This window comes from Panthera pardus, unplaced genomic scaffold (assembly GCF_024362965.1).
Source record: "Panthera pardus isolate Hobbes unplaced genomic scaffold, ASM2436296v1 HiC_scaffold_24, whole genome shotgun sequence".
Taxonomy (NCBI): domain Eukaryota; kingdom Metazoa; phylum Chordata; class Mammalia; order Carnivora; family Felidae; genus Panthera; species Panthera pardus.
The window spans coordinates 23,531,013-23,555,894 of NW_026526810.1; the positions used below are offsets into that span (position 1 = coordinate 23,531,013).

General features: G+C 45.6%; 1 protein-coding gene across 9 annotated transcripts in view; it reads left to right on the top strand.

The window, feature by feature from the left end:
* The window catches only part of SNUPN (snurportin 1), a 35,922-nt gene extending 14,369 nt beyond the window's left edge, over positions 1-21,553 (top strand). Inside the window, exons 1-10 of one of the 9 annotated variants that reach the window (XM_019441386.2) lie at positions 2,076-2,201; positions 4,325-4,388; positions 5,764-5,926; positions 7,594-7,741; positions 13,277-13,381; positions 13,601-13,697; positions 15,810-15,907; positions 17,742-17,819; positions 19,431-19,511; positions 20,960-21,553. In XM_019441386.2, coding sequence (XP_019296931.2) covers positions 5,769-5,926; positions 7,594-7,741; positions 13,277-13,381; positions 13,601-13,697; positions 15,810-15,907; positions 17,742-17,819; positions 19,431-19,511; positions 20,960-21,280 — 1,086 coding nt within the window. In that variant the 5' untranslated portion in view covers positions 2,076-2,201; positions 4,325-4,388; positions 5,764-5,768 and the 3' untranslated portion in view covers positions 21,281-21,553. Of the gene's footprint in view, positions 1-2,074; positions 2,202-2,638; positions 2,767-2,821; positions 2,849-2,885; positions 3,062-3,804; positions 3,947-4,324; positions 4,389-5,763; positions 5,927-7,593; positions 7,742-13,276; positions 13,382-13,600; positions 13,698-15,809; positions 15,908-17,741; positions 17,820-19,430; positions 19,512-20,959 lie in introns of those variants that run through there. The other 8 variants (XM_019441385.2, XM_019441389.2, XM_019441387.2 and 5 more) reach the window with 8 other exon arrangements.
* Positions 21,554-24,882: the final 3,329 nt, after the last annotated feature.

Consider the following 24,882-nt stretch of genomic DNA (forward strand, 5'->3'; position numbering starts at 1 on the left):
CTTCTCTGTGTTAGGTAGGGATTCCTCCTCCTGTGGGCACTTACCGGATGATTTTAGGGGGTGCATAGATTCTACCTTAAATAACATTGAATTATGGAGAGAGAAAGTGGACCTTCCCTTTTCTGTTCTCTTTGGATTTTGCTGATTGTACAAAAGAAAAGTTCTGTTTGTGTTACTCCATGTCACTTCTCCAACACTTGCTAATCTGATTCTTACAAAGTCCTCAGTCTCACAGTTTTCTGCACTTACTAGTATTTAGCTAGATTATAACATATACTATTTTCACAGTGTATATATTTTATAGATACTTTGTTAAAGTGGGAAGTGATTTAAAGAAATGCTACGGTGTTCCTCTTTTAAGTTTATTTATTTTCAGAGAGAGAGGGAGAGACTGTGTGTGTGTGTGTGTGTGTGTGTGTGTGTGTGTGTGTGCGCGCGCGCGTGCTTGCACACACAGGGGAAGGGCAGGGAGAGGGAGCTAGAATCCCAAACAGGCTCTGCACTGCCAGCGCAGAGCCCAAGGCAGGGCCTGAACTTAGGAACCATGAGATCATGACCTGAGCTGAAATCAATAGTCGGACACTCATCCAACTGAGCCACCCAGGCTCCCCTATTTAGCTTTTTATTTTTTTATTTCATTTTATTTTTTAAAGTTTATTTATTTTTGAAAGAGAGCAAACACAGCAGGGGAGGGGCAGAGAGAGAGGGAGACACAAAATTTGAGCTGTCTGCGCAGAGCCCAACACAGGGCTCGAACCCACGAACCTCGAGATCGTGACCTCAGCCAAAGTGAGACACTTGACTGTCTGAGCCACCCAGGTGCCCCTGTTTAGCCTTTTTAAAATAGTAAATTGATTTAAAGACATTAAGCACAGGTGTATGTGTATGTGTATGTGGCCAGTGTTGTGAAGGTGAGGTGCCAATGGCTATAGTTGGGGAACTAGAACACTGTTCTAGGCAGAGCAGGCCCTTGTGGAACACAGACTGGCTCCAAATGAACCCCTGGGCCAAGTACCATTTAGTTTGCTCTTTTCAGTGATATGAGAAGTTATTCAGCTGAGTATGAATGAGGGACTGGAGCCTTTTTTCCTGGACCTCAGCTCATTTTGCTTTAATGTGTAGGGCCTTTGTTCTTTTCTGTGCAGTTCTGACCACTTAGTGTGACCTCCATAGTCATGGGTAGAGATGGTGGTTCTGGGACACAAAATACTTAATATCCTGATGTCAAAGTTCCCTAGTGAAGTCGGGCCCTGGGCTTTTCTTTGTCTGTCTCATAAATCAGGCAAACATGTGCTATTATTTGAGGATGCATCAAATAAATAACCTAGTGCACAGCCTTGCTCAGTCGGACTACTGAAAGAGTCGGACTACTCACTGGGGCTCCTGGGTGGCTCAATCGGTTAAGCACCAGACTTTGGCTCAGGTCATGATCTTGAGGTTCATATGTTCGAGCCCCGCATCAGGCTCTGTGCTGATAGAGCCTGGAGCCTGCTTCAGATTCTGTATCTTCCTCTCTCTCTGCCCCTCCCCCACTCATTCTCTCTCTCTCTCTCTCTCTCTCTCTCTCTCTCTCTCAAAAATAAGTAAAATTAAAAAAAAAAAAATAGAGCTCACCTACATAAATTCTGAGGCCCAAAAAATTGGGTCTTCCAGGACCCCAAGCACCCATTACCCTCTGTATCAGTCTGATCTTCTGTGTTTTTTTGTTCAAATGGATGGTGTCATGTACTTAAAATATGTAGCAAGTAACATCTTGGCATTCCTTGGACTCAAAACGTGTATTTTCTGTAGTGTAGTAATATCCAACTTCTCTGTAAGTCCAACATTCAGCAGTTCAAACGTTTGGCTTGAAAGCTGTGTGATTTTGGTCAAGTACTTAACCTCTCAGAGCTTCAGTCTACTTCCTTGTGTTATTTGGAGATTAAAGGAGATAATGCACGTGAAGCAGTGTCTGGCTCATCAGTCCTCCCTCCAAGAGGTTGCATTCTAATTTGATTATCTCTCCTAAATCTCGGCTGCTTCTCCCCTCCCTACCCCTTTGCTGTAATCCCTTCAAGGAATTCACCAAGGTCTACTGAGTGCTACGTTTTGTGCCAGACGCTGCCTTCTTAAGCAGCAATCAAGCCAGGTCCCTGCCGTTGCCAAGCCCACAGCCGAGTAGGAAAGAGACTCCCAAACTGAGCAAACGGGCTGTAATTGAGGTATGTCGCCGGTGTAGTAACAGCGAAAGGGACGGGAATGTCTAATTGAGACGGGTGTGTGAGGAGTCGGGGGCCGGGGGTGTCGTCCAGGCAACCGGCACTGCCGGCATAGGAGAGAGAGCGGACTGCCTGTACTCCTAAAAAGCGGGCGGATCTGGGGGAAGATTCAGGACCCAGGGCCTGGAGGGCTTTGAATGCCCAGCCCCGAGATCGGGGTTCTTCCCGTTGGCGAAAGGAGCCCCGAGGAGCTTGTGGTCAGGCCTCGGCAGGGCCAAGTCACCGGGCAGGAATGGTCCCGAACAGTGCATCACAAAAGGACCCCTGCCTGGGCCAACCGAAAAAGCGCCAGCCAGTGAAGGCGGAAATAACGGCCCGCGAGCGACCGGACGGCGGCTGCACTCCCGGAATTCACGATGGTGGGCGGAGCCGGAAACTCCCGGCGCGCGGCGGGTGGGCCCGGCGGCGCGGCAGCGGCCAAAAGGGTGGGCCCGGCCCTCCCTGAGCAGCTGATTGGTCTGCCCCGGTCAGCAGTGGCCGCGGCTCCTGGAACTGTCACCTCCTCCTGGTGAGTCCTGGGTTCGAGCCTGGGCCCCGCCGGCTCCCGAATTGCCCTTCGGCGCCCGGCTGCTTCTCCCTCTGGCCGGCTGGTACTCCTGGACTCCCGAGGCGTCCCCTGGAGAGGCAAAGCCAGGCTCAGGCTCCCGTTGGGCGCGCTGCCGCTCTTCTGTTACAGGCGGTCGGGCCAGGACCCCTCAAGGACTTTTTGTGGGGGAGGGGCGAATCGTGCAAGGCCTAGGGGGCCGCGCTCCTAGAGAAAGGCAATGCGGGGCTGTGGCGGGGAGGAGGACCGAGTGGAGCAGGTAGTGTCCCCGGGGCTGGAACCCCGTGGAAGCAGTAGTGGAGGCATAGATCCCCGCCTGGGGAGTGGGAGGCGGGGGCGGCGGAGGGGGGAGGAGGAGGCGGCAGAGGCAGTAGGGGACGCGCGTGAGTCTGGCTGAGACCACCCGGGCTAAGGTCAGGACCCTTGGAGGCAGCCCCATCCAAGGAATGGGTTGAAAGAGCAGGAGCCCGCCAAGAACAGCCACAAAGATACAGAGGGCCGCCCCAGTATCCAAGGCGTGTGTAATGATTTTGTGATTCTTGGCGGAACGGGAGGCCACACCAAGATAAAAGCATGGCAAGGCCTAATGAGTGTATTTCAGATTTGGTCATTACTTTGGCAAGCCGAGGACATCAGGAATTCTTTAAAAGATTGTGTTAAAGAAGTGTTTAGACGTGTACACAAGTACAGGAAAATACGGAAAATAGCATACCATTATGAATCCCACGTAATCATCACCCAGCTCAACCACAAATGGCCACCCTGGTTGCATTACATGTATGTTAAGATTCACTGGGGCACCTGGGTGGCTCAGTCGGTGAAGCCTCCGACTTTGACTCAGGTCAGGATCTCGTGGTTTGTGAGTTGGAACCCCACAATCGGGCTCTGCGAGGACAGCGTGAAGCCTGCCTTGGATCCTGTCCCCCTCTCTCTGCCCCTCCCCAGCTTGCACTCTTTCTCTCTCTCTCAAAAATAAATAAGCATTAAAATTTTTTTAATTAAAAAAAAGATTCACCTCAAAACCATACCAGTAATATGTCAATCTTAAATTTAAGAAAAAGTTCCCTTCATGTTTAATGAGGATAGAGGTTCAGTTTTGCAAGATGAGAAGAGTTCTGGAAATTGGTTGCACAACAATGTGAATGTACGTAACACTACTGAACTGTAACCTAAAATGGTTAAGACGGTAAATTTTATGTCATGAGTTTCTAACCACAATTTATTTTAAGTTCCTCTCAAATTAAAAAAAAAAAAAAATGCTGCAAATTGGGGGGGGGGGGGGTGGTCTGACTTCAAATGTGCAATGGAAAGTAATTCATTGCCAAATAGAGACCCATAATGTTGTTATTAACCATGGAGGCTCTGGAATGAGCCTGTTGGTTTTGGTGCTCAGAGCAGTGGGACCTGGCCTGGGGTGGAGTTTAAGCACTGAGGATGCCTTCTGTTTTATACTACACCTAAAGGGTTAGGCCAGCCCAGCTTTGTGAGTCTGATTTCTCCTAAATGTTCTTTTTTCTTACAGTCTGAGGCACACCTTTAACCCTTAGCTAAGCTCCTATGCCCTTCATACCTTCATTCACAGAAAGGTGAGTGACGTGTGAATTCACCTCTTTCTCTCTACTCCCATTCTTTAGGGCACACCTGGGTACTCTGTCTCCAATCTACTCCATCTCCCAAATGTACCACATATCAGTCTTTCACACACCTTGGTGTTAACTGGTAGGTAGCCTTCTACATCTAGCTCTTTGACAAGTGAGTCCTATATAGGTAGCCCTGAAACCTTCCTTTTGTCCACTCCAAACAAACAAACAAACAAACAGACAAACAAAACAAAATATACAATGAGAAAGCAACTGCCAGGTTTGGGATTGGGGCTCCTCTTGTCTTGCTGTAAGGGCTCAGGACCAGTATTTCTCCTGGAGCTAAATTTTCTAACGTAAGTTGGCATTTATTAGAAAGTTAAACAACAGTTGGGTAAAATCTGCATCAGCAAGTTATATTAGAGGGACCCCTGGGTGACTCAGTCAATTAAGCATCCAACTTTGGCTCAGGTCATGATCTCATTGCTCATGGGTTCAAGCCCTACATCGGGCTCTGTGCTGACAGCTCAGAGCCTGGAGCCTGCTTCAGATTCTGTGTCTCCCTCTCTCTGCCTCTCTCTGTAAGAATAGATAAACATTAAAAAAAATTTTTTTTTTTAAAGGGAAAGTTATATTAGAGGGGTGCCTGGCCGCCTCAGTTGGTGGAACACGCTATTCTTGATCTTGTGGTGAGTTCAAGCCCCACATTGGGTGTAGAGCTTACTTAAAAAAATAAAATAGGGACACCTGGGTGGCTTAGTCAATTAAGTGTCCAACTCTTGATTTTGAATCGGGTCATAATCTCAGGGCTATGGGATCAAAGCCCCACGTCAGGCTTTGAATTGAGTGTGGAGCCTGCTTGATATTCTCTCTCTCTCCCATAGCCCTCTCCCCTGCTCACGCCGTTGTCTCTCTCTCTAAAATAAAATAAAATAAAATGTGTGCATTTTTTAAAAAGTTATATTAATATTAAAAGTTATTGAGTAATGGCTATTTAGAACTACTCAGGAAAAAATTAGGTACTTGATCATATCACTGGACATCAATGATGGTAAAAAGAAATTAGTGACGGGCTAATGGTGATGAATGACAAAGCAAAAGTTAGCAGGGTGAACTTGATTTGTCTTGATGTATATATAAGTTTATATCGGTACACTGAGAGCTATCAAGATGATAATTATTGAAATATCTGCAGGAATTAATGTTATGCTCATATATAACTCGTTTACCCTTTAACTTCCTCTCTCCCCATGGAAACAGTTGTGATTTTGGATCAAGTGAGTTTTTTTTAGGAATGTAGCCATCATGTTACATCATAACTGCCTGTACACAGGAGGTGATATGAAATGAATGAACCATTTTCTTATGTTTTCCTTTGTAGGGAAGATGGAAGAGCTGAGTCAAGCCCTGGCCAGTAGCTTTTCTGTGTCTCAAGATCTGAACAGCACAGCTGCCCCACACCCCCGCCTGTCCCAGTACAAGTCCAAGTACAGTTCCTTGGAGCAGAGTGAGCGGCGCCGCCGACTATTGGAACTGCAGAAATCGTAAGGGATGCTTTAACTCTTTGCTTTCTCTTTCCAGGCTGGGAGCCTCCAATCAGGAGGCTCTAGGCTTGTTTCTTCGAAGTAGACCCTTAGTAGGTACACCTTGCCCATGAGGTTGGGAGGGGTAAATCCTGGCAGAGGTAGACATCCTTTATACCCAGAGCTTAGGAAAAGATGGAGACGTAGGGAAAGGCTGAAGTTTGAAAGCAAAAGCTCAGTTATTTGGTTAAATTTTTCTTTTTTCCCTGGCAGCAGCATTGAGCTTTGCGATTTAGGGACTTGGGAAGGCCACACCCAGACTTCCACTCCCCACATTCCCTGTGTGGCTTCTGCACTCTGAATCCTGGCATTGGTGTGGTCTTCCTGTCTGCCTTCAGCCCGAATGTTTCCGTGGAGCCCTTGAGAATTCAATACAAATAATTCCACAGGGAATCTGAGGAAATGTCTTCCATACACTTAATTCTCAATGCCAAGATGAGCAAGCAGGGGAAGAGAGCAGGATAGGAGTGTCTGAGGCTGGGCTGCTCTGAAATCAGGGCCTATCCTTGTATTCTGAGTACAACACAGGCCTTTTCTGGGTAATAAGGAATAGAGGATTAGAAAGAACTAATTTTTTTTTAATGTTTATTTATTTTTGAGCGAAAGAGGGGATGGGGGAGGAGGGGCAGAGAGAGGAGGACAGAGGAAGTAGGCTCTGCATTGACAGCAGAGAGCCCAACGCAGGGCCCACATTCATGAACCTCTAGATCATGACCTGAGACAGAGTTGGATGCATATCCAGCTGAGCCACCAGGTGCCCCCTTCCTTATTCTTGAATTAAAACACCATCGTGCTTTCATATGCCTCTCTGGTGTGCACCCTCACGTGAATGTGCAAGAACTCATGTGTCTGAGAGTATCTGAGGAGAACCGGCTGAGCTGGTCTCACTGCCTCCGTAGTGGATTTCTTGCCTTAGCATTGAGGGAACCAAGTGCAGGAGGTTACGAGGTATCTACAGATCACTTTGGAACAATTAGGTTCCAAACGGTTCTTATTCTTTCTTAACTAATTGCCCAAGCTTTCTAGAATACGTAGTTTTTTTCAAAAGAGAGAAGGATAACAATAAAGCAAAAACAAGTAAAAGATAGATTAAATCGTAAGCTAAGAGGCCTGTTTTGAAATTTAGATAAGAACTAGAAGAAGGCCTGGCCGCTCCTCAGAAAGCTATGGAAGTTGGAAAATCCCAGAAGTGGTCCTTGTTTTAAACTCCTCACCACGTCTCAGTGATTCTTCTCTTCAATCACCCAGGGCCTTTGGACTAGATGCCTGCCAGGCAGGAAAGTGTCAGCTCTCACCTGGGTAGAGGTGTGGGAGTCTGGAATGGGGTGGGTGGGAGTGGGGTCGGCTTTTCCAGCTAGTGAACCTTGAAAATTCCTTTCAACGTTTTACTTTGCCCGTTTTTAAGAAATTCTGAGGAAGGCTGAGTGGGTTCAGAGGGTGCTTCCTATCCAGGACCAGTGAGGGGGCCATGACTAGTTTAGCCTTATGAAGGAAAATCTACCATCTCTTCCACTAGAATCCCCAGGGTCTCTTGAACTTGGGGCCTTTGAATTAAGCTAAACTTGTCACATTGTAGGGGGTCTTCCTATGAGACATAAAGGCCTGTCCTTGTGCCTTCTTTCCTCCAGCAAGCGGCTGGATTACGTGAACCATGCCAGACGACTGGCTGAAGATGACTGGACAGGGATGGAGAGTGAGGAAGAAGATGATAAAAAAGATGATGAAGAGATGGATGTTGACACTGGCAAGAAGTTACCAAAACGCTATGCTAATCAAGTGAGTAGTCCAGAGGAGGTGAGGCCAGGTCAAATCCCACTAAAGGAAATGTTGCCATAAAGAGAGGAGGAAGAGGGGGCACCTGGGTGGCTCAGTCAGCTGAGTATCTGACTTCAGCTCAGGTCATGATCTCGAGGTTCATGAGTTCAAGCCCCCACATCGGGCTCTCTGCTGTTAGCACGGAGCCTGCTTCGGATCCTCGGTTTCCCTCTCTCTGCGCCTCCCCACTGATTCTCTCTCTCTCTTTCTCTCTTTCTCAAAAATAAAGTAAACATTAAAAAAAAAAAAAAGACGAGGAGGAGACAGGAGAAAGGAATGGGGATAGCAAAGAAGCTGCTGCTGTGCATGAAGTGTATGGACGAGGGAAAGAGATGGCTTACAGTGCCATGTGCTGACTGGGGGTCACGGAGGGAGGCTGTGGCTGGTGGGTTTGAGAACATTTACACCCTACGATAACCAAAGGTCACCGGCCTGCTGCAGAAGACCTCTGAGCTATTGATACACTAACAGACTGCATGCACTTGTCATTTCTTAGTGGTAGCTGTAAAGCGGTTCCGGATCGGGCCTGCCCAGTCCAGCACTGCCCCCACTCCATCTCCTAGGTTGGTCGTCTTTCCCAAGCAGGGGACTACCATGCCAGTCTTGGATCTTCACATTCAGATGGTGCAAGGTGGGAAGTACAGCTGCCCTTGAATATGAGGAGCCTGCACGGCCACCCCAGCCAGCCAATTGGCCTACGTAAGGTTGAGGCCGTAAAACAACGGCTGACTATAACAAACGTGACTAAGTGGCCTGTAGGTTGCAGAAAGAAACTGGTGTGGTTTGTGGAGCCATAGGAGAAGCAGGCATGGAAATTGTTCAGTGCTTCAGGCAGTCCAGGTATTCTAGAAGGCAGGGTATCGGTCCAAGTGGGATTGGGCATCTACCTTTCTATTATATTCTTCTCTCTATAACCCAAGTGTCTTGTTACCTCAGAATCCTTTCCCACCTTTAGAATATGGTTTCTGGGTACACACACTCCCATCTTCTTTCTGTGCCCCAACTACAGCATGGATAACATCCTTTATGACAGAGTATAGTTCAGTTCTATTCAGCAAGCATTGTTGAAGGCCCTGCCCTGTATTAAGCTAGGCTGTGTGTGGGAAGGTAGACAAGGGCCAGAAATGGCCCCTGTGCTCCCGAAATAAGTGGAGATTGTGGTTTTTGCTACAAGAAAGTGAGATTAACTTCCAACAGGGAAGGAAGTAGGGTTGTGAAATCAGGAAAAGGTTAATGAACAAGGAGGCAGGTTTGAAGCATGAGTAGGACATTGATAGGCAGAGGTGCATTCCAGGCAGCAGGAACAGGATGAGCAAGAGCCCTGAGGTGGGAGGAGTATATGGTGTGTTGAGAGCAGTATGCAGGCCAGTAAGGATAGAGCAGCATAGGCTTAGGGGAAGGAATACAGCAGAAATAGGTGCAGGAGGGGTGCCTGCCTGGCTCAGTCAATAGAGCACATGACTCTTGATCCTCGGGATTATGGATTTGAGCCCCACCTAGGTGGAGAGATTACACCTTTAGAAAAGATTACATCCTTTAAAAATGACTCATTCTGGGAAGTACAAAAGCCCTGAGTTTGGGGCACCTAGGTGACTCAGTCTATTGAACTTTGGACTCTTGATTTCGGCCCAAGTCATGATCCCACATCTTATGAGTTCGAGCCCCATGTCCAGCTCTGTGCTGACAGCAAGGAGCCTGCTTGGGATTCCTTCTCTCTCTCTCTCAAAATAAATAAACGTTTAAAAACAAAGAAATATGTGCAAGAGTTTAGACTTTATTTATTTATTTATTTATTTACTGATTTTAAGGTTTTTGTTTGTTTTGTTTTCTTTTGAGAGAGAGAGAGCATGAGCAGGGGAGGGACAGAGAGAGAAAGGAAGAGAGAGAATCCTAAGCAGGCTTTACACTGTCAGCACAGAGCCCTGCTTGGGGTTCAAACTCATGAACCATGAGATCATGACCTGAGCCAAAGTCAAGAGTTGGATGCTTAACTGACTAAGCCACCCAGGTCCCCCTAGACTATGGTTTAGATTTCGGGGAACCACCAAGAATTGTTGAGCCAGGGACAGAGTTGAGACTTTGTATGACATGCCCATCAGTGTATATAAAAGGGTCTGGAAGAGAGAGACTGTAGTAGGGAGCTTAACTTTGCTAAAACCATCTGATGATGAGTGCTGAAGGCAGTGAAGGTGTAAAGAAAATGAGGTCATGAATATGAGAAGTATTGCCAGGTTGAACAGATGGAATTTAACAGTAGATTGGATAGAAGAGGCAATATGAGAAGTGGTTAAATGTTTAAGCTCTGAAGTCACATTGACCTGACCTCAAAGCCAGGCTTTTTGTTGACCTTAAGCAAGTTACTTAACCTCTCTAAATCTCTGGTTTCTTATCTGTAGATGAGGATATTTACAGTACTATTTCATAGGATTGTTAGAAGGATTAAATGAGATAGTATACCCTAAATACTTAGCCAGGAGCCCCACAAGTATTAGGTACTATTTTTTTAAACAGCCTTGAGATAAATTCACATACCATACAATTCACACATTTACAGGGTTTTGGCACATTCAGTGGTTTTTAATATATTTACAGGGCTGTGCAACTGTTACCACTATCTAATTCCAGAACATTTCATCACCCCAAAAAAGACCCTCATACCCATCAGCAATCAGTTCCCATTTTTCCTTTCCCCCAGCCCTTAGCAATCAGTAATCTACTTTCTTTCTCTATGGATTTGCCTCTTCTAGACATTTCATATAAATGGAATCATACAAGATGTACCCTTTTTGCCTGGTTTTCTTCACTTAGCATAAGGTTTTCAAGGTTCATCTGTGTTAGAGCATGTGTTAGAACTTCATTTCTTTTTATTGCCAAATAATATTCTGTTGGGGCGCCTGGGTGGCTCAGTCAGCTAAGCATCCAACTTCGGCTCAGGTCATGATCTTGGGGTTCATGAGTTCGAGCCCCACGTCGGGCTCTGTGCTGATAGCTCAGAGCCTGGATGGAGCCTGCTTTGGATTCTGTGTCTCCCTCTCTCTCTGCCCCTCTCCCGCTGTGCTCACTCTCTCTCAAAAATAAATAAACATTAAAAAAATCTTTTCTATTGTATAGATATACTACACTTTGTTTATCCATTTATCCATTGGTGACCATTAGAGTTGTTTCCCTTTTTGGCTATTGTGAATAATGCTTCTGTGAACATTCACACACAAGTTTTTGTGTGGATATGTTTTCATTTCTCTTGGGTATATACCTGGAAATGGAATCACTAGGTCATATGGTAACTCTGTGTTTAACATTTTGAGGAACTGTCAGGCTGTTTTCCAAAGTGACTACAATGTTTTACATTTCCACCAGCCGTGTATGAGGGCTCCAGTGTCTCCACACCTTGCCAGTGCTTGATATTGTCCATCCTTGTGAGTAGAGCCACCCTAGTGGGTGTGAAGTTGTGTCTCAGGGTTTTGATTTGCATTTCCCTAATGACTAATGATATCCAGCATCGTTTTCACATGCTTATTAACCATTTGTATATCTTTTTTGGAGAAATGTCTATGCCCCTTTTTCATTGGGTTGCCTTTTATCATTAAGTTGTAAGAGTTCTTTATATATTCTAGATACAAGTCTCTTATCAGATACATAATTTCCAATATTTTCTCCCATTCTGTGGGTTATCTTTTTATTTTGCTGTTGGTATCAGTGGCAGCACTAAAGTTTTAAATTTTGGTGTAGTCTTATTTATAGCTCCTGTGTTTTGTCACTTGTGCTTTTGGTGTTGTAGCAGTACCATTCTTTACGGAAGTGTTGATTACGCCTTGGTTTAAGATTCGGTAACAGAGAGTGGTGTTGCTATTAACAGGGCTACAGGATGTAGAAAGAGAAAGGGGGGGTTTCAGGGATGGAAGGTACTTGGGTGACCAAAGGCAGTGAATGCTGTTTTGGGTACATTGAGTTTAAGGTACAGAGAGAGCAAGCAGAGAAAGAGATACCTCCTGGACAGGTGCAAATATGGGTCTGGAGGAAAAGAAAGCAATTTGGAAATGAAAAAGAAGGAGAATTAGGAGGTGTCCTCTCAGAAATGGCAGGTGAGACTGCAAACATAATGCGGTCCAGCCCCAGTGGGGCAGCATCTAAGAGAAAAGAAGGGGAACCTAAAACAGCCTCCTGAACATTCTCTACATTGCTTTGGGGGAGCATTTGGAGGAATGTTTGGCAGGAAAAAGAATAGCACCGTGTCATGGGGCTAAGGGAACATGCGTCAAGGAGGACAAAGAGGTGGTGACAAGCAGTGTCACACCAGGAGTGGAGCCGGGAGGATAAGGTGGGGGAGAGGGAAGAGAGAGAGGAGGTCACTGATGGCTGTTGGCAGGGCTGTTGGCAGGGCTGCAAATCTGGACTGAGGGTGTCAGAGTGGGCAGGAGGGCAGCATCAAGAAATATGAAGTTGTTGGGGCGCCTGGGTGGCTCAATTGGTTAAGTGTCCGACTTTTGATTTTAGCTCAGGTCATGATCTTGTGGTTCATAAGCTTGAGCTCTGAGTCAAGCTCTGTGATGACGGTGCGGAGCCTGCTTAGGATTCTCTCTCCCTCTCCCTCTGTCCTTCCCCACTCGTGCTTTCTCTCTCACAAAATAAATAAACTTTAAATAAAGAAAAGAAATATAAAGTTGTTTTAAAAAGGAGAAAGTAGAATAGTTTAACAGAAACGCAGTGATTAAAGGTTTTCATTTTGTTTTGTTTTTTATGATTAGGGCTTGAGCATTTTGTGGGCCAAGGGGAAGGAGAGATGAGAGATTCCGTGGGAGGGAGTAGTTGATAGGCCAGTCTCTGTGTAGATGGGAGGGATTGTGAGCCATGAGTGGAAGAGTTCATCTTTGCAGATTCATTTTGCCACCCGTGTCCCCCCACCCCCGTTTTTTAAGGCAGTTTTCCCAAAATCTTTTGGTAAGGTATTTGGGGTCACCAGTTTGAGAAATGATCTAGATTAAGAGCATCTCAAGGTCAGGGACCTTATTCATCTCTGAGGTTATAGCTCCTAGAACATAATAGTTATGAGAACGGCAGGCAGATGGACAAAGTAAGATGAGGAAGAGGGTCCCGTCACCCAGACACAGGAAGCAAGGTAGTAAGAATTATGGATGCAGGAAATGAAGATGAGGAGAGAAGTTGAAGTTCACAGTGAAGTTCACGCAGCCTCCATTGAGTCAGTGTCAGTTGAGACAAGTCAACTAAGAGCAAGCGGGTGCAGGTCCACTGTCAGCCTACGTGTATTCTCACTTTATATATATAGGATATGAACTTTCTGTTGGTGCAGATGTCGCAGCAGCACACCGCTGCTGATTTTTCTTTTTAATATATATATATATTTTTTAAGTAATCTCCAACACCCACCGTGGGGCTCAAACTCACAACTTTGAGATCAAGATTCGCATATTTCACAGACTGAGACAGCCACGCACCCCACCCCTGTTGATTTTTAACGCCATTTTTTGGTGTTCCCAGTTGATGCTGTCTGAGTGGTTGATTGACGTCCCTTCAGATCTGGGGCAGGAATGGATTGTGGTCGTGTGCCCTGTTGGAAAAAGAGCCCTGATCGTGGCCTCCAGGGTGAGTAGTGGCCCCCTCCCTATACCAGCATGCCTAGTCTGTAGTGGGAAGGATTCTCTGCACTTTGTGTTCCTCATCTACACCTGGCATGGGGATTGAAAGGCTTTTCTGCAGGAGGGATTTGTCGAGAGCCATCTTTGCGCTGATGATACCTGCAGATTGTGAGGCAAGAGGGTGAGGAGACCTGATGCCTAATGGGAATGGTAACTTCCCACACAGGGCTTTACCAGTGCCTACACCAAGAGTGGTTACCGTGTCAACAGGTTTTCTTCCCTGCTGCCAGGAGGCAACAGGCAAAACTCAGCGACAGCAAAAGGTACCTACATAAAATTATCTATTTATTAAGTTTAAAAAAAATTTTTTTTGAAATACATATATATATATTTAAGTAATCTCTACCCCCAACAGGGGTTCGAACTCATGACCCCGAGATCAAGAGTCACATGCTGTACCAATTGAGCCAGCCAGATGCCCCTGTTTATTAAGTTTTACAATTCGTAAAAGACAGTAGAAGTTCCTTGGTTATGTATTTTAAAGGCTCACTTTTTAAAATTTTTTTTTATGTTTTATTTATTTTTGAGAGTGAGAGTATGAGCAGGAGTAAGGAAGGGACAGAGAGAGGGGGGAACGGAAGATCTGAAGCAGGCTCTCTACACTGAAAGCAGCAAGCCCAATGTGGGGCTTGAACTCAAAAACTGTGAGATCGTGACCTGAGCCAATGTCAGGTGCTCAACCAACTGAGCCACCCGGGGGCCTCTAAAGACTCACTTTGAAAGCATACCTTTGAAACTGTATATCTGGATTCAGGCTATCTTCTTCAAGGTCAGGCCTCCTCAGTTGCAGAATAGATGCAGCCCTGTGAAGCCTACTGGGCAACAAATCCCTGGATTAAAGTCAACACACCCTTCCCACAGACATCCATTACAAGGTGACCCGAGCAGTTTTGAGGGAAAAGGTCCCTCAGAACGCTGAGTGTAAAGTATAATAAACTGTTGCTGGGGCTTCCTGCTAAATTCCCTTTTCTCCTATATTTTCTCCTGTATCATCGTCCAAACCTTAGCCTCTCCCTCTAACCTGAGCTCGGCTGAGGAGACAAAGATCATGGAGGTTAAATAAGTTGCTCACTGTCATTCATGGAGAAGGTGGCAGAGCTGGGCCTGAGGCCTGCTCTCTTTTCTGTGTGCTCAGGCTCCCTTGGTGGTTCCTCGTGTGCTTGGTACTGAGCCCAGGCTTTTCTACTGGCTTTCAGAACCTCTCACACATGAGCCTTGGTTCACCCATCCTCATGTCTTTCCCCTCCGCGATATACCCACTCCTAGCTTTGTTCAGCTGGCTTGCCTCCCTGCTTCCCACATGTACCATGTTCATTTCACCTCTACACCTTTGCTCATGGCACATCAGTTCTCCAGCCTGAAATGCTCTCCCACCTCCCCTCTACCCTATTGTTTTAACCCTCTGATCTCAGAAGACTGTGTTCACATACCATCTCTTCCATGCAGCATCGCCTGCTGCTCTGATCTCGCTCCTCCGGAATTCCTGTTGCTCTCAGGTCGTGTTGTACAGCTCAGCTCTCAGTTCTCTTCTCTATGATCATCTTATCTCCTTCACTGGATTGTAAGGTTTTTAGTATATGTGCTGCCGAAGCGAGCACTGGATTATAAGGTCCTTAAAGGCAAGAATTACTTACAGGTAATATTCCACGCAGATCATAGTACTTACAATAGGAACTCAAAAGGGCATGTAAATTCAAATGAAAGATTACTTGCCGTTTGGACTGGAGTTTTTCTAAGGTGAGTAAATGTTCCAGTTTATTGAAAAGTTCAGAATAGGGCCACTGGGTGGCTCAGTCAGTTAAGCGTCTGACTTCAGCTCAAGTCATGATCTCACAGTTCATGAGTTCAAGCCCCGCGTCGGGCTTTGTGCTGACAGCTCAGAGCCTGGAGCCTGCTTCGGATTCTGTTGTCTCCCTCTCTCTCTGCCCCTCCTCCACCCTCTCCAAATAAATAAACATTAAAGTCAATAAATAATTAAATACAGAAAATAAAAGTTCAAAATTCCCACCTGGCTTAAGAGTTGCCTTGATCCCACTCATGCTGTCCTACCTCGAGTTGCCCTTAACCTGCCCAGGAGCGAGAAAGGGCCGTGAAGGCACATCTGGGTGGCTCCGTCCGTTAAGTGTCAGACTTTGGCTCAGTGTATGATCTCCCAGTTCGTGAGTCCACGCACTAACCGTGCAGATCCTGCTTGGGATTCTCTCTTTCTCCCTCACTCTCTCCCCCACCCCCCACTTGCATTCTCTCTCTCTCCTTCTCTCTCAAAATAAATAATTGAAATAAAATAAAAAAGAAAGGGCCATAAAGAACTTTCTCCCTAAGAAACTCTGATTGGAAAGGGAACCCTGTAGTGACTTTCTGCTCTGTGTCCCCAGACTACACCATTCTGGACTGCATTTACAGCGAGGTGAACCAGACCTACTATGTTCTGGATGTGATGTGCTGGCGGGGACACCCTTTTTATGACTGCCAGGTAGGGATTGATAGTCTCCTCATGTCTTCTCCTATTTTCTCCTCTCCTGGGAAAGTGGCCCAGCATGTGGGTTTGGTACGTGACCAGCTTCTTGGTATGCACAGGATGTGGTATATCAAGAACATTATCTAATGTTCCTTGCCTCTTTGAGTGTGTTTAAATTAGCTTTGTTTTAAAAAAAGAAGGAGGAGGAACTAAGGGAAGTACAGCAAATCTTGAGGGGAGAAAAGAGAGAAACGGAGTGGAGGGGCAGGCTGGGACTCTGTAGAAGCTGCAGCCACCCCCTCACTCTCTCTGGACTGTGGGAGGATTGCTGGTGGGGAGGACCGTGGGCAACGGGGATGGTACCTGTGCAGGTGGCACAAGGAAGAGAAGGTAGAATGAAGTCACCATCAAATAGTCTCTGGCCACCTCTACTGCTTCACAACCACATCCTGACCCTGAAAACAGCAGGGCCTCCTTGGTTCAACAGAAAGCCTCGAATCTCTGAGGGGCCTGCTCGGGAAGGAGATTTTCCAAGTGAAAAGGGGCCCCGATATTCTCCCCGAAGCGTCACCTTCCGCCAGCATTTTTCTGAGATTGTTGATTCTTAGGAGTGACAGTAGCAGTCATCGGAGTAAGGCTAGGTCAGCCCCTCAGATTCCATCTCTGCTCCCAACACTGCCCTGTCAGTGTCCCAGTTTTATAGTAGTGATTTTTTGTGTTCCCTGTCAGTTAGTGTATCATAGTAGTTCTCAATGTGGTTAGAAATGCAAGTTCCCAGACCTACTGAGTCAGAAACCCTGGGGTCAACTCATGTTTTAATGAGCCTCCGGGCGATCCTTGTGCAGGCCCAAGTCTGAGAATCATGGGTTGTCACTGTAGGTTACCTCTTTCCATAGCCGTTAGCCAAAGCATGATTTTCCAAAGAATGCTGCTGAATTCGTAACAATAATAGCCAAGGCTTGTACTGCTGAGCACTTTGTGAGCATTATCTCATTGAAGCCCTTACAAGAACTCTATAAGGTGAGTACTGTTGTCATTCCTCATCGTACAGGAATGGAAGCAAAGAGCTACAGATGGTAAGTACCTTGCTCAAGTGCAAGAGCCACACCGAAAACTCAGATCTCATAAATTCAACCTAGAGCATATTTTCCTTTAATTCTGTTGAAGGATGTTTCATAACATGTATTCACAACTTATAAATTTGGTAACTAAAACTACCTATATTTCTATAATATATAGAAATAACTGTGTTGTTGTTCTTTTAATTTTTAAAAGCAAAATAATGGACAAGAAACAAAAGGTACTAAATAGCTACAGAAGGGTACATACCAGTAATTCAGAGAATGAAGTATATATGAGAAGTTAAAACTCTATAGTAGCTTCTAATCCTCAGAATTAAAATAAAACAAAGGCTAACATAATGTGCTCTGGAGTTAGAGTCCTGGGACCCATGGTATTTTCTGTGGGCAAATGATATAATCCCTCTGAGCCTCAGAGTGCTCGCCTGTAAAATGGAGATGATGGTAATCCAGCTCTCAGAGGGTGGTTGAGTACTAATCAGGGTGTGTAAAGTCCTTAGTATGGGGCCTGCCACATAGTAGGCCTTCAGTGATCAGTGATCAGCTCTACTACCATTAAAAATCCTATTGGATTTTAAGAAAAAAATCTCCAAAAATTTTATATAAGTATCTTTCTGACCTTATGGCAGTGTTTGAAGAAACATGAGATCAATGCTAGAAGAGCTTAGATCTTCATAAACTACATGACTATTTCGGATGGAGTGTGTTTGTTCACATCATCATTTGATGTGAGCAGCATTTCATCTTTCTGTTTCCCTCCTCTGTGGCAGACTGATTTCCGGTTCTACTGGATGCATTCAAAGTTACCAGAAGAAGAAGGACTGGGAGAGAAAACCAAGCTCAATCCCGTAAGGCCTGGTGTTAGGATTGCTGGATTCTCTATGGGGATTGGTTTGGACTGGTCTGTTATCTAAATATAATAATTATGAATGGACTTATCTTTTTAATTTTGAAGGAGCATGGCATAATGGGAAGGGTGTGGGCTTAACAGCCATCCAGATCTGAACCAGTTTTGGCTTTAACAATTACTAACGTTAACTAACAATTAACAAAGTTACTGACTTCATATAGCCTTAGTTTCTTCATCTGTGTAATAGGGTTAATAACACCTACTTTACAGAGTTGTTCTAAGAACCAAGTGATACAAATGTGCAGGTTCTCTTAACATACTTATGGTATACACTTAATAAATAGTGGTTGTATAAAATGCTAATTATTTTATAATTATTAATAATGCTATCTAGAATAATGTGATCTAGAATAATACTATCTCGAATAATGCTATCTAGAACTCCAGTACAGTGGTTCTCAAACTGTAACGTGCATCAGCAGCGTCCGGAAGCCTGGTGAAACGTAGATGCCTGGGCCCTCCTCACCAGTGTTTGTGATTCAGTAGGGCTAGGGTGAAGCCTGATAATTTGTATTTCTAACAAGTGATGCTGGTACTGCTGGTCCACAGTGGACCACTGCTGGTCCACTTTGAGAACTTCTGCTCTTGTATGTGAGCTGAGAATGACCTCATCTAGTCAGCTGACTCCTTTCACAGATGAGAGTGTAAGCTCAGAGAGGGACTGCCTTCCCCAACATCCCACAGTCCAGGATGAAAGCCCAAGTGCTTTTGCTATCCACTCTGATTAAATATGCGACAGCTATTTTCAGGGCATTTTATTAGCAAACACCTGTAGATTGGCATTTGATTGTACTTTGTGCAACACTTTTAAAAGCAATCGGATAACCAGTTACAGGACAATAAATGGGGTCAGTATCTAGTGATGTTATCGGTAAGGTCTTGGGAGAACATGCATTGAGGAAGGGGAACATAGGAGCTGCTCTCTCTGAAATGTTGTTCTAAGCACTCTACGTGTATTATGTCATTGAACCCGTGCAACAACCCCCATGAGGTAGATACTTTCATTATCCTATTTTATAGATGGGAAAGCAGAGGCATATACAGATGAAATGATTGGCAGAGTTGGGAGTCAAACCCAAGCAATCTGACTTACTAGAGTTTTAGTCCTAATCACTTTATTATACTGCTCAGTCTAAAAATCCTTGCTAATGTGGAAGGGGCTTCTCTAGCCGTTCTGTAGGACTGTCATATGGCTGCGAAAATAACATACCATACAACCCCTAAACCTAGCACAGGACACTGGTTCTCAGTCCTGGGTGTGTGTTAAACTCAACTGGACAGCTTTAAAAAAAAAAAATGCCTGGGACCCATCCCAGACCAATTCAGCCAGAATCTCTGAGTGAGGCATGGGCTTCAGTGATTTTTAAGAGCTTCCCTGATGATTCTTGTGGATAAAGCAAGGTTGAGAACCTCCAACCCAGTAATATGGTGGGGGAGGGGAGGTAGGGAAGGATGAGACTGAACTTTTTTTCTCTGATACAGTTTTTACTTGCTAGAATCAATATTATTTGTAACATGTGCTAATTCTTTGTTGTAATTTATATTTTAGTTTAAATTTGTAGGACTAAGGAATTTCCCTTGTACCCCTGAGAGCCTGTGTCAGGTGCTGTCAATGGATTTCCCTTTTGAGGTAACACAAGCATTGTCTTTATTGCTCTGATGGGATTGCAAGACACAGGGAGCTTGGTTACCCAATGTCTTAGGATATCCTCTGACTTTGCTGTGTCAAAGCATCAGAAAAGGGCTGAAAGCTGATTCCTGGAAAAAGATGTGCCGCTGCCCTTCAGAGCCTCAGCTCTGCTCTGTTAGAGACATCAGAATGCCAAAGCTGCTCGTCTGTGTCCCTCATTTTACAGGTGGAGAGGTGGGGACCCAGAGAGGGACAAGGCTTCCATTCCTAGGTCCTTCTGGGGTGCCTGTTTTCGGCCACAAGCCTGGCTGCCATAGCTGACTGTAAAGTTGGGAGCTCCTGTGACGGACAGACCACAGGGGTTCAAACTCCTTATCCTTCCTTCCTCCCAAGAGCAAATGATGGCTGGGGATGGCAGTGCTTTCTGAACAGTGGTGTGGAGGCAGGGTGACCAACTTGTCCTGGTTTGTCCAGAACTTTCTCGATTTAGCACCAAAATTCTCATGTCTCTAGAAGCTCCTCAGTTCTCAGCAACCTTTTATCATCCTCAGAATCTACAGTTATCCTCTCCAGCCTCAACACACAGACTTTCCTTTGCCCATCGTACCCTTTAAAATTCTGCCTAGTCACGCAGAAGTATTTGCTTGAGCTTGATATAATTTTGTTAAAAGGATCACAGCTTCCCAAATGAGGAAATGGCAAAGGCTGAGTTGCCTTCATTTCTGAGAGTCAATTAAGAAGGTGGTAAGAACACCATCTTTATTTATAACCCTATGCCCCAGTGACAATAAATGCTTTTTAGAGATGAGTCACTGAATCACGGAAAAGAAAATGTGGGACTGTAGGAGGTCTTCCCGTTGAGAAAAACTGAGTTTCCCAGAACATAGCTTGCAGATAATTTAGGGGGAGGTCAGGCAGCCAACAATGGTGTGGGGAACAGGGCTTCTTGACAGCCTGTTTTCCCTGTGTTCAGCAGTCCAGCATCTTGGAGGGGCCTGTCCAGTTCTCCTGGTTTGTGCCCTGTGTGGAGAACATTCCCCATTACAGAGACATCTGAGTACTGAAAAGTACATGGGATCTGGGGACAGAAGACCTGGGTTCACATTGAATTTGTGCTTCATACTGCCTGGGTTTTGGGGGAGGCCCCCAGAGCTAGCCCTAGTGCCATCTTAAACACCCTCAATGGTGGGTAAGAGGGTGAAGTAGTGGGTAGGCAAGCACCCTGTAAACAGGAAAGTGCTGTTTATGTTTTTATTTTCTAAAATTTAGATTTCTAGGTCATTTCTTCATTTAGAGAAATTGCATGTGTGAGAAACAAGGATTCTTTTTCCACTGGCAGTGATCCAGGAAAGAGAGTTGGCCCATTAGAGCGGCCCCCATATGCATAGGCTCTCCTCGAAATACATGGCCCCAGAAGTCACTTTGGTCTCTGATTTCCCCTTTTCTAGGTAGATGGACTTCTCTTCTACCACAAGCAGACCCACTACAGCCCTGGAAGCACTCCTCTTGTGGGCTGGCTGCGCCCCTACATGGTGTCAGATGTTCTTGGAGTAGCCGTGCCAGCTGGCCCACTGACCACCAAGCCAGAATATGCTGGGCAGCAGCTCCAGCAGATTATTGAGCACAAGAGGAGCCAGGAAGGCATGAAGGAGAAAGTCACACACAAGGCATCTGAGAGTGGACACTATGAGTTGGAACACCTGTCTACCCCCAAGCTGAAGAGCCCTCCCCATGGCCTTGACCCCCCAGGGAGCCTCATGGAAAACTAAACAGGGTGGCTCCTTGGGGAGTCACAGGATGGGGCTTGGTCCCAGAAGGAAGGCTGGGGAGGAGGACAATGACAACAAACAGGTGACTTCATTTTAGAGTGGACTTTCCAAAGCCACTCCAGCTGGAAACAGCTTATCTCCTATCTGAAATGCTGGCTCAGACAGTTGAGGGCGGTTTCCAGATTGGATGGATTTGGGATTTGAGAAGTAACTCCTGTGAAAAGTGTATCCCAGATATCTACAATGTAAATATATGTAATTCTTAAGAAAGAAGGTGTTTGTGATTCTTAAAACTTTAGATGGCCATGACCCTCCCCTACCTCCCCCTCCCCCCGCCCCAACCCGGGCAACCTAAACCATGACTGTTCAAGTCTTGGCCCATTGCACTGTTTTTAGCACTTAAGCATTCTGCTGAGTTTCCAGTTGCTGCTGTTAGTAACGTCATTTTCTAAAAGGTCTTACCAGGAACTGCAGTTCTTGGTATTTGAATATGTTTCCTCTTCTGAGAAGTGTGAGTTTCTTTGGTTTAGACACTGCCAGAGATAAAATGCAAATGGAGTTCATTCACAACTTCAACAAACATTTGCGCCTTCCAGAAGATAAGCCTTGTGCTAGGCCCCCCGTGATGTAGAGAATTATAGGGACAGGACTTGGTGTCTGCCCTTGAGGAGTTCGCAGTCCAGTGAGGAAAGACACCCACCAGCAGGACGCTGAGACCATTGCTTTAGGGCTGAAAGATGCATAGAGCTTGGGGCGGGAAAGCAGAGGAGGTTCCATAGAGGAAGTTGGAGCAGAACTGAGGTTCTGAGCAGGACAGAAGGGGCTCTGCAGACAGGAGAGCGGGACTTTCTCACACAGGCAGCAGGGTATGCAGCTGCACCCTCCAGAGCAGGGCAGGACTCCCTCTGGGACCTGAAGCAGGTTCAGCACGGCTCAAGTTTAAACGAGGGTTGGGGAGCTGCCCAGGAGGAGGCTGAAGAGAGAGATGGGCCTGTGTGTTCTGCAGAGGTTTTAGATTTGATGTCATGGAAGAGCTCTGAGCCGGCCAGATCCATTCAGATTTGTCAAGTAGGCTCTTTGGCAGCTGTGGCAGTGGAAGATAGTATCTGAAACTAACCAATTCGTTTCTGCTGTGTGTTCAGGAAATGTGTCCCATTTCCTGTGGCCTCCATCTGCTTCTCACAGTGCTTTCCACCTTTCTAGGACTTCTTTTATTGGACAAAAAGACTTCACTATTCTAGTCCAGCAGTACTAGTGTCCTGTGGACAAAATTTCGGAGGGATGGAGGTCAGATCTTGTCTGACTAGCAGTTGTTCCTTTGTGTTGATTAATTCTGGGAACAGATCTGGGCAGAAGTGGTTAAGTAGAGCCCGATCACACAAATTCAGCACACCAGTGGAACTTGCCTCAGTGTTGGGCTCTTACAGAGTTGCTCAAGCTGACTCTGTAAAATCGGAGAAAGAAGACAACTGTCCCCCCCACCCCCACCCCCACCCCCGCCACCATGATCCTGCTGGCTGCAGATTTAAGCATGCCTACATCAATAAACTCTTTTCTGAATTTGGGTCAATTCTGCAATAGGAACATTGTGCTCCTCTTGCCAAGAAGCATGTTGTCGGCTGTCTAGATGCTACATGATCTTCCAAAGGAAGTCTCTAGTTTGTACTCTTAGCAGGCCAACTATATCATTTCAGGAGCTGTGCATATTAGCTAGCGTCATAGAGACTTTGCCGCGCTCTGCTCAGAAATAAGCAGTCTGGAGAGGCTGCTTCCTCAAAGGACATTCTTGGGAGACAGAACATACCAGCCAAACTTATCACCATGCACAACTTGATATTGTTGAATGATAGATCAAAGGATGTATCTTAGAGGAGTGCCCCTTCTATTTTTAACCAAGGAGCCAATATTATCAATCACTGAATAGAATGTGTCTTCTGGTCATATTTCTTATGAATTATAAAACTACCTCCTGTCACCTGTTTCAAAGATGGTCGTGTAAATAAGTTGTCGTGATTGGATATTAGTTTTCTGGCCACCCTTCTGAACAGCAACCAGTTTCTTTTTTGTGGAATTATCTCTTCCCCATGCAGTGTGGTCTGGTGGGACTATAATCTCGGGGAATTGCCTTCCTTTAGCCAAACATCAGGCTCATGACTCAAGATGGGCCAATCACATGCTCCTCACCAAGCATCTGTATCTTAAGCAGAGGAACAAAGAGAGTGAATCCACTGGAATTCATTTATTTTGTCCTCAGAAAGGCAGAGGGTGTTGCTGAGAACTCACTGAACTGAACTGAGAACTCACTGAAAGCTGTTATACTCACAGGTAGAGTTTGTCACAGTGAAAGGAAACAGATTAGTTAGCCAAGGGAAGAAATGTATGGGGCAGAGTCCCAAAAATTCTAAGTACGAGTCTTCCAGTTGTCCTCTCCCAGGGGAATCATGGACAGCATTAACTTTCCTGGGTACTGTGTGTGATGGTACTCATGGAGTATTGGCAACCAGAGAATCTGACCTGAGCCTTGGTGTCCAAAGTTTTTACTGGGACTTGGTCGTATAGACCTGATTGGCTGACCCCAGTCTCTAGCCTCTCCAGAGGTCTAGCTGATAACACATGATCCAAAGTCCTCATTTCCCCCCAATCACATTGCTAGACTGTCTAGTGTGGCCAAAGACCCCCAGGTAAACACTTTTTTAGGACATTCCAAAGGCTTAGAGCTTATTTCTAGGAGCCAAGGGCAAAGGCTACCAAGAGCAAAGGCTACCCTCCCTTTGAGCAAGGTTAAATTCCTTACTATGTACTCCCTCTATTAGATTGCAGGTTCTTTGAGGTCACAGACCTGGTCTTATTCATCTGGCATTGTGCCTGGCACTTGTATTAATTAGTGTTGGTTGGGTGAATGAAATGATGAACTGGAATGAGAAGGCAGTCTGAGGGACAGCCCCTCTCTTCTCTACTGCATAGAGTAGTGACCCTGGAGAGGAGGCTGAGTGGAGGTATATGGTGGACTGCTAATGGGTGGTTGAATATACTGTAGAGTTCTAAGAATATGAACTGTGGTTCTGTGAATGTGCCTAAAAGGACAACCCGAAAACTTTTCAGGATTGAAGCTATAGATTTCCAGCAAGGAAATGAGTAAAAACCTCACAATACATATTTTTAAGCAGATGTGGTCATTTGTTTTATGCCTTCTGATATGTAGGGCAGGAAAAGTAGAGAAAAGCCTTGAGATTTTGGCAACAGTATGACTGCTTGCTTTGGTAAGACACAATGATTTCTGAGTTCCGCCCTGTCTTAGGATTCTGTGATTACACCCAGTCTTTACATCAAAACAGAACTAATTTTAAGGGGCGCCTGGGTGGGGCTCAGTTGGTTAAGTGTCTAACTCTTGATTTTGGCTCAGGTCATGATCTCGTGGTTGTGAGATCGAGCCCTGCCTCAGGCATTACCCTGAGTGTAGAGCCTGCTTAAGATTCTCTTTCTCTCTCTCTGCCCCTCTCCCCCATTTGCTCTCTCTCTCTTTAAAAAAAAATACAGAGGGGTGCCTGGTAGCTCAGTCAGTTAAGCAACTGACTTCAGCTCAAGTCATGATCTCACAGTTC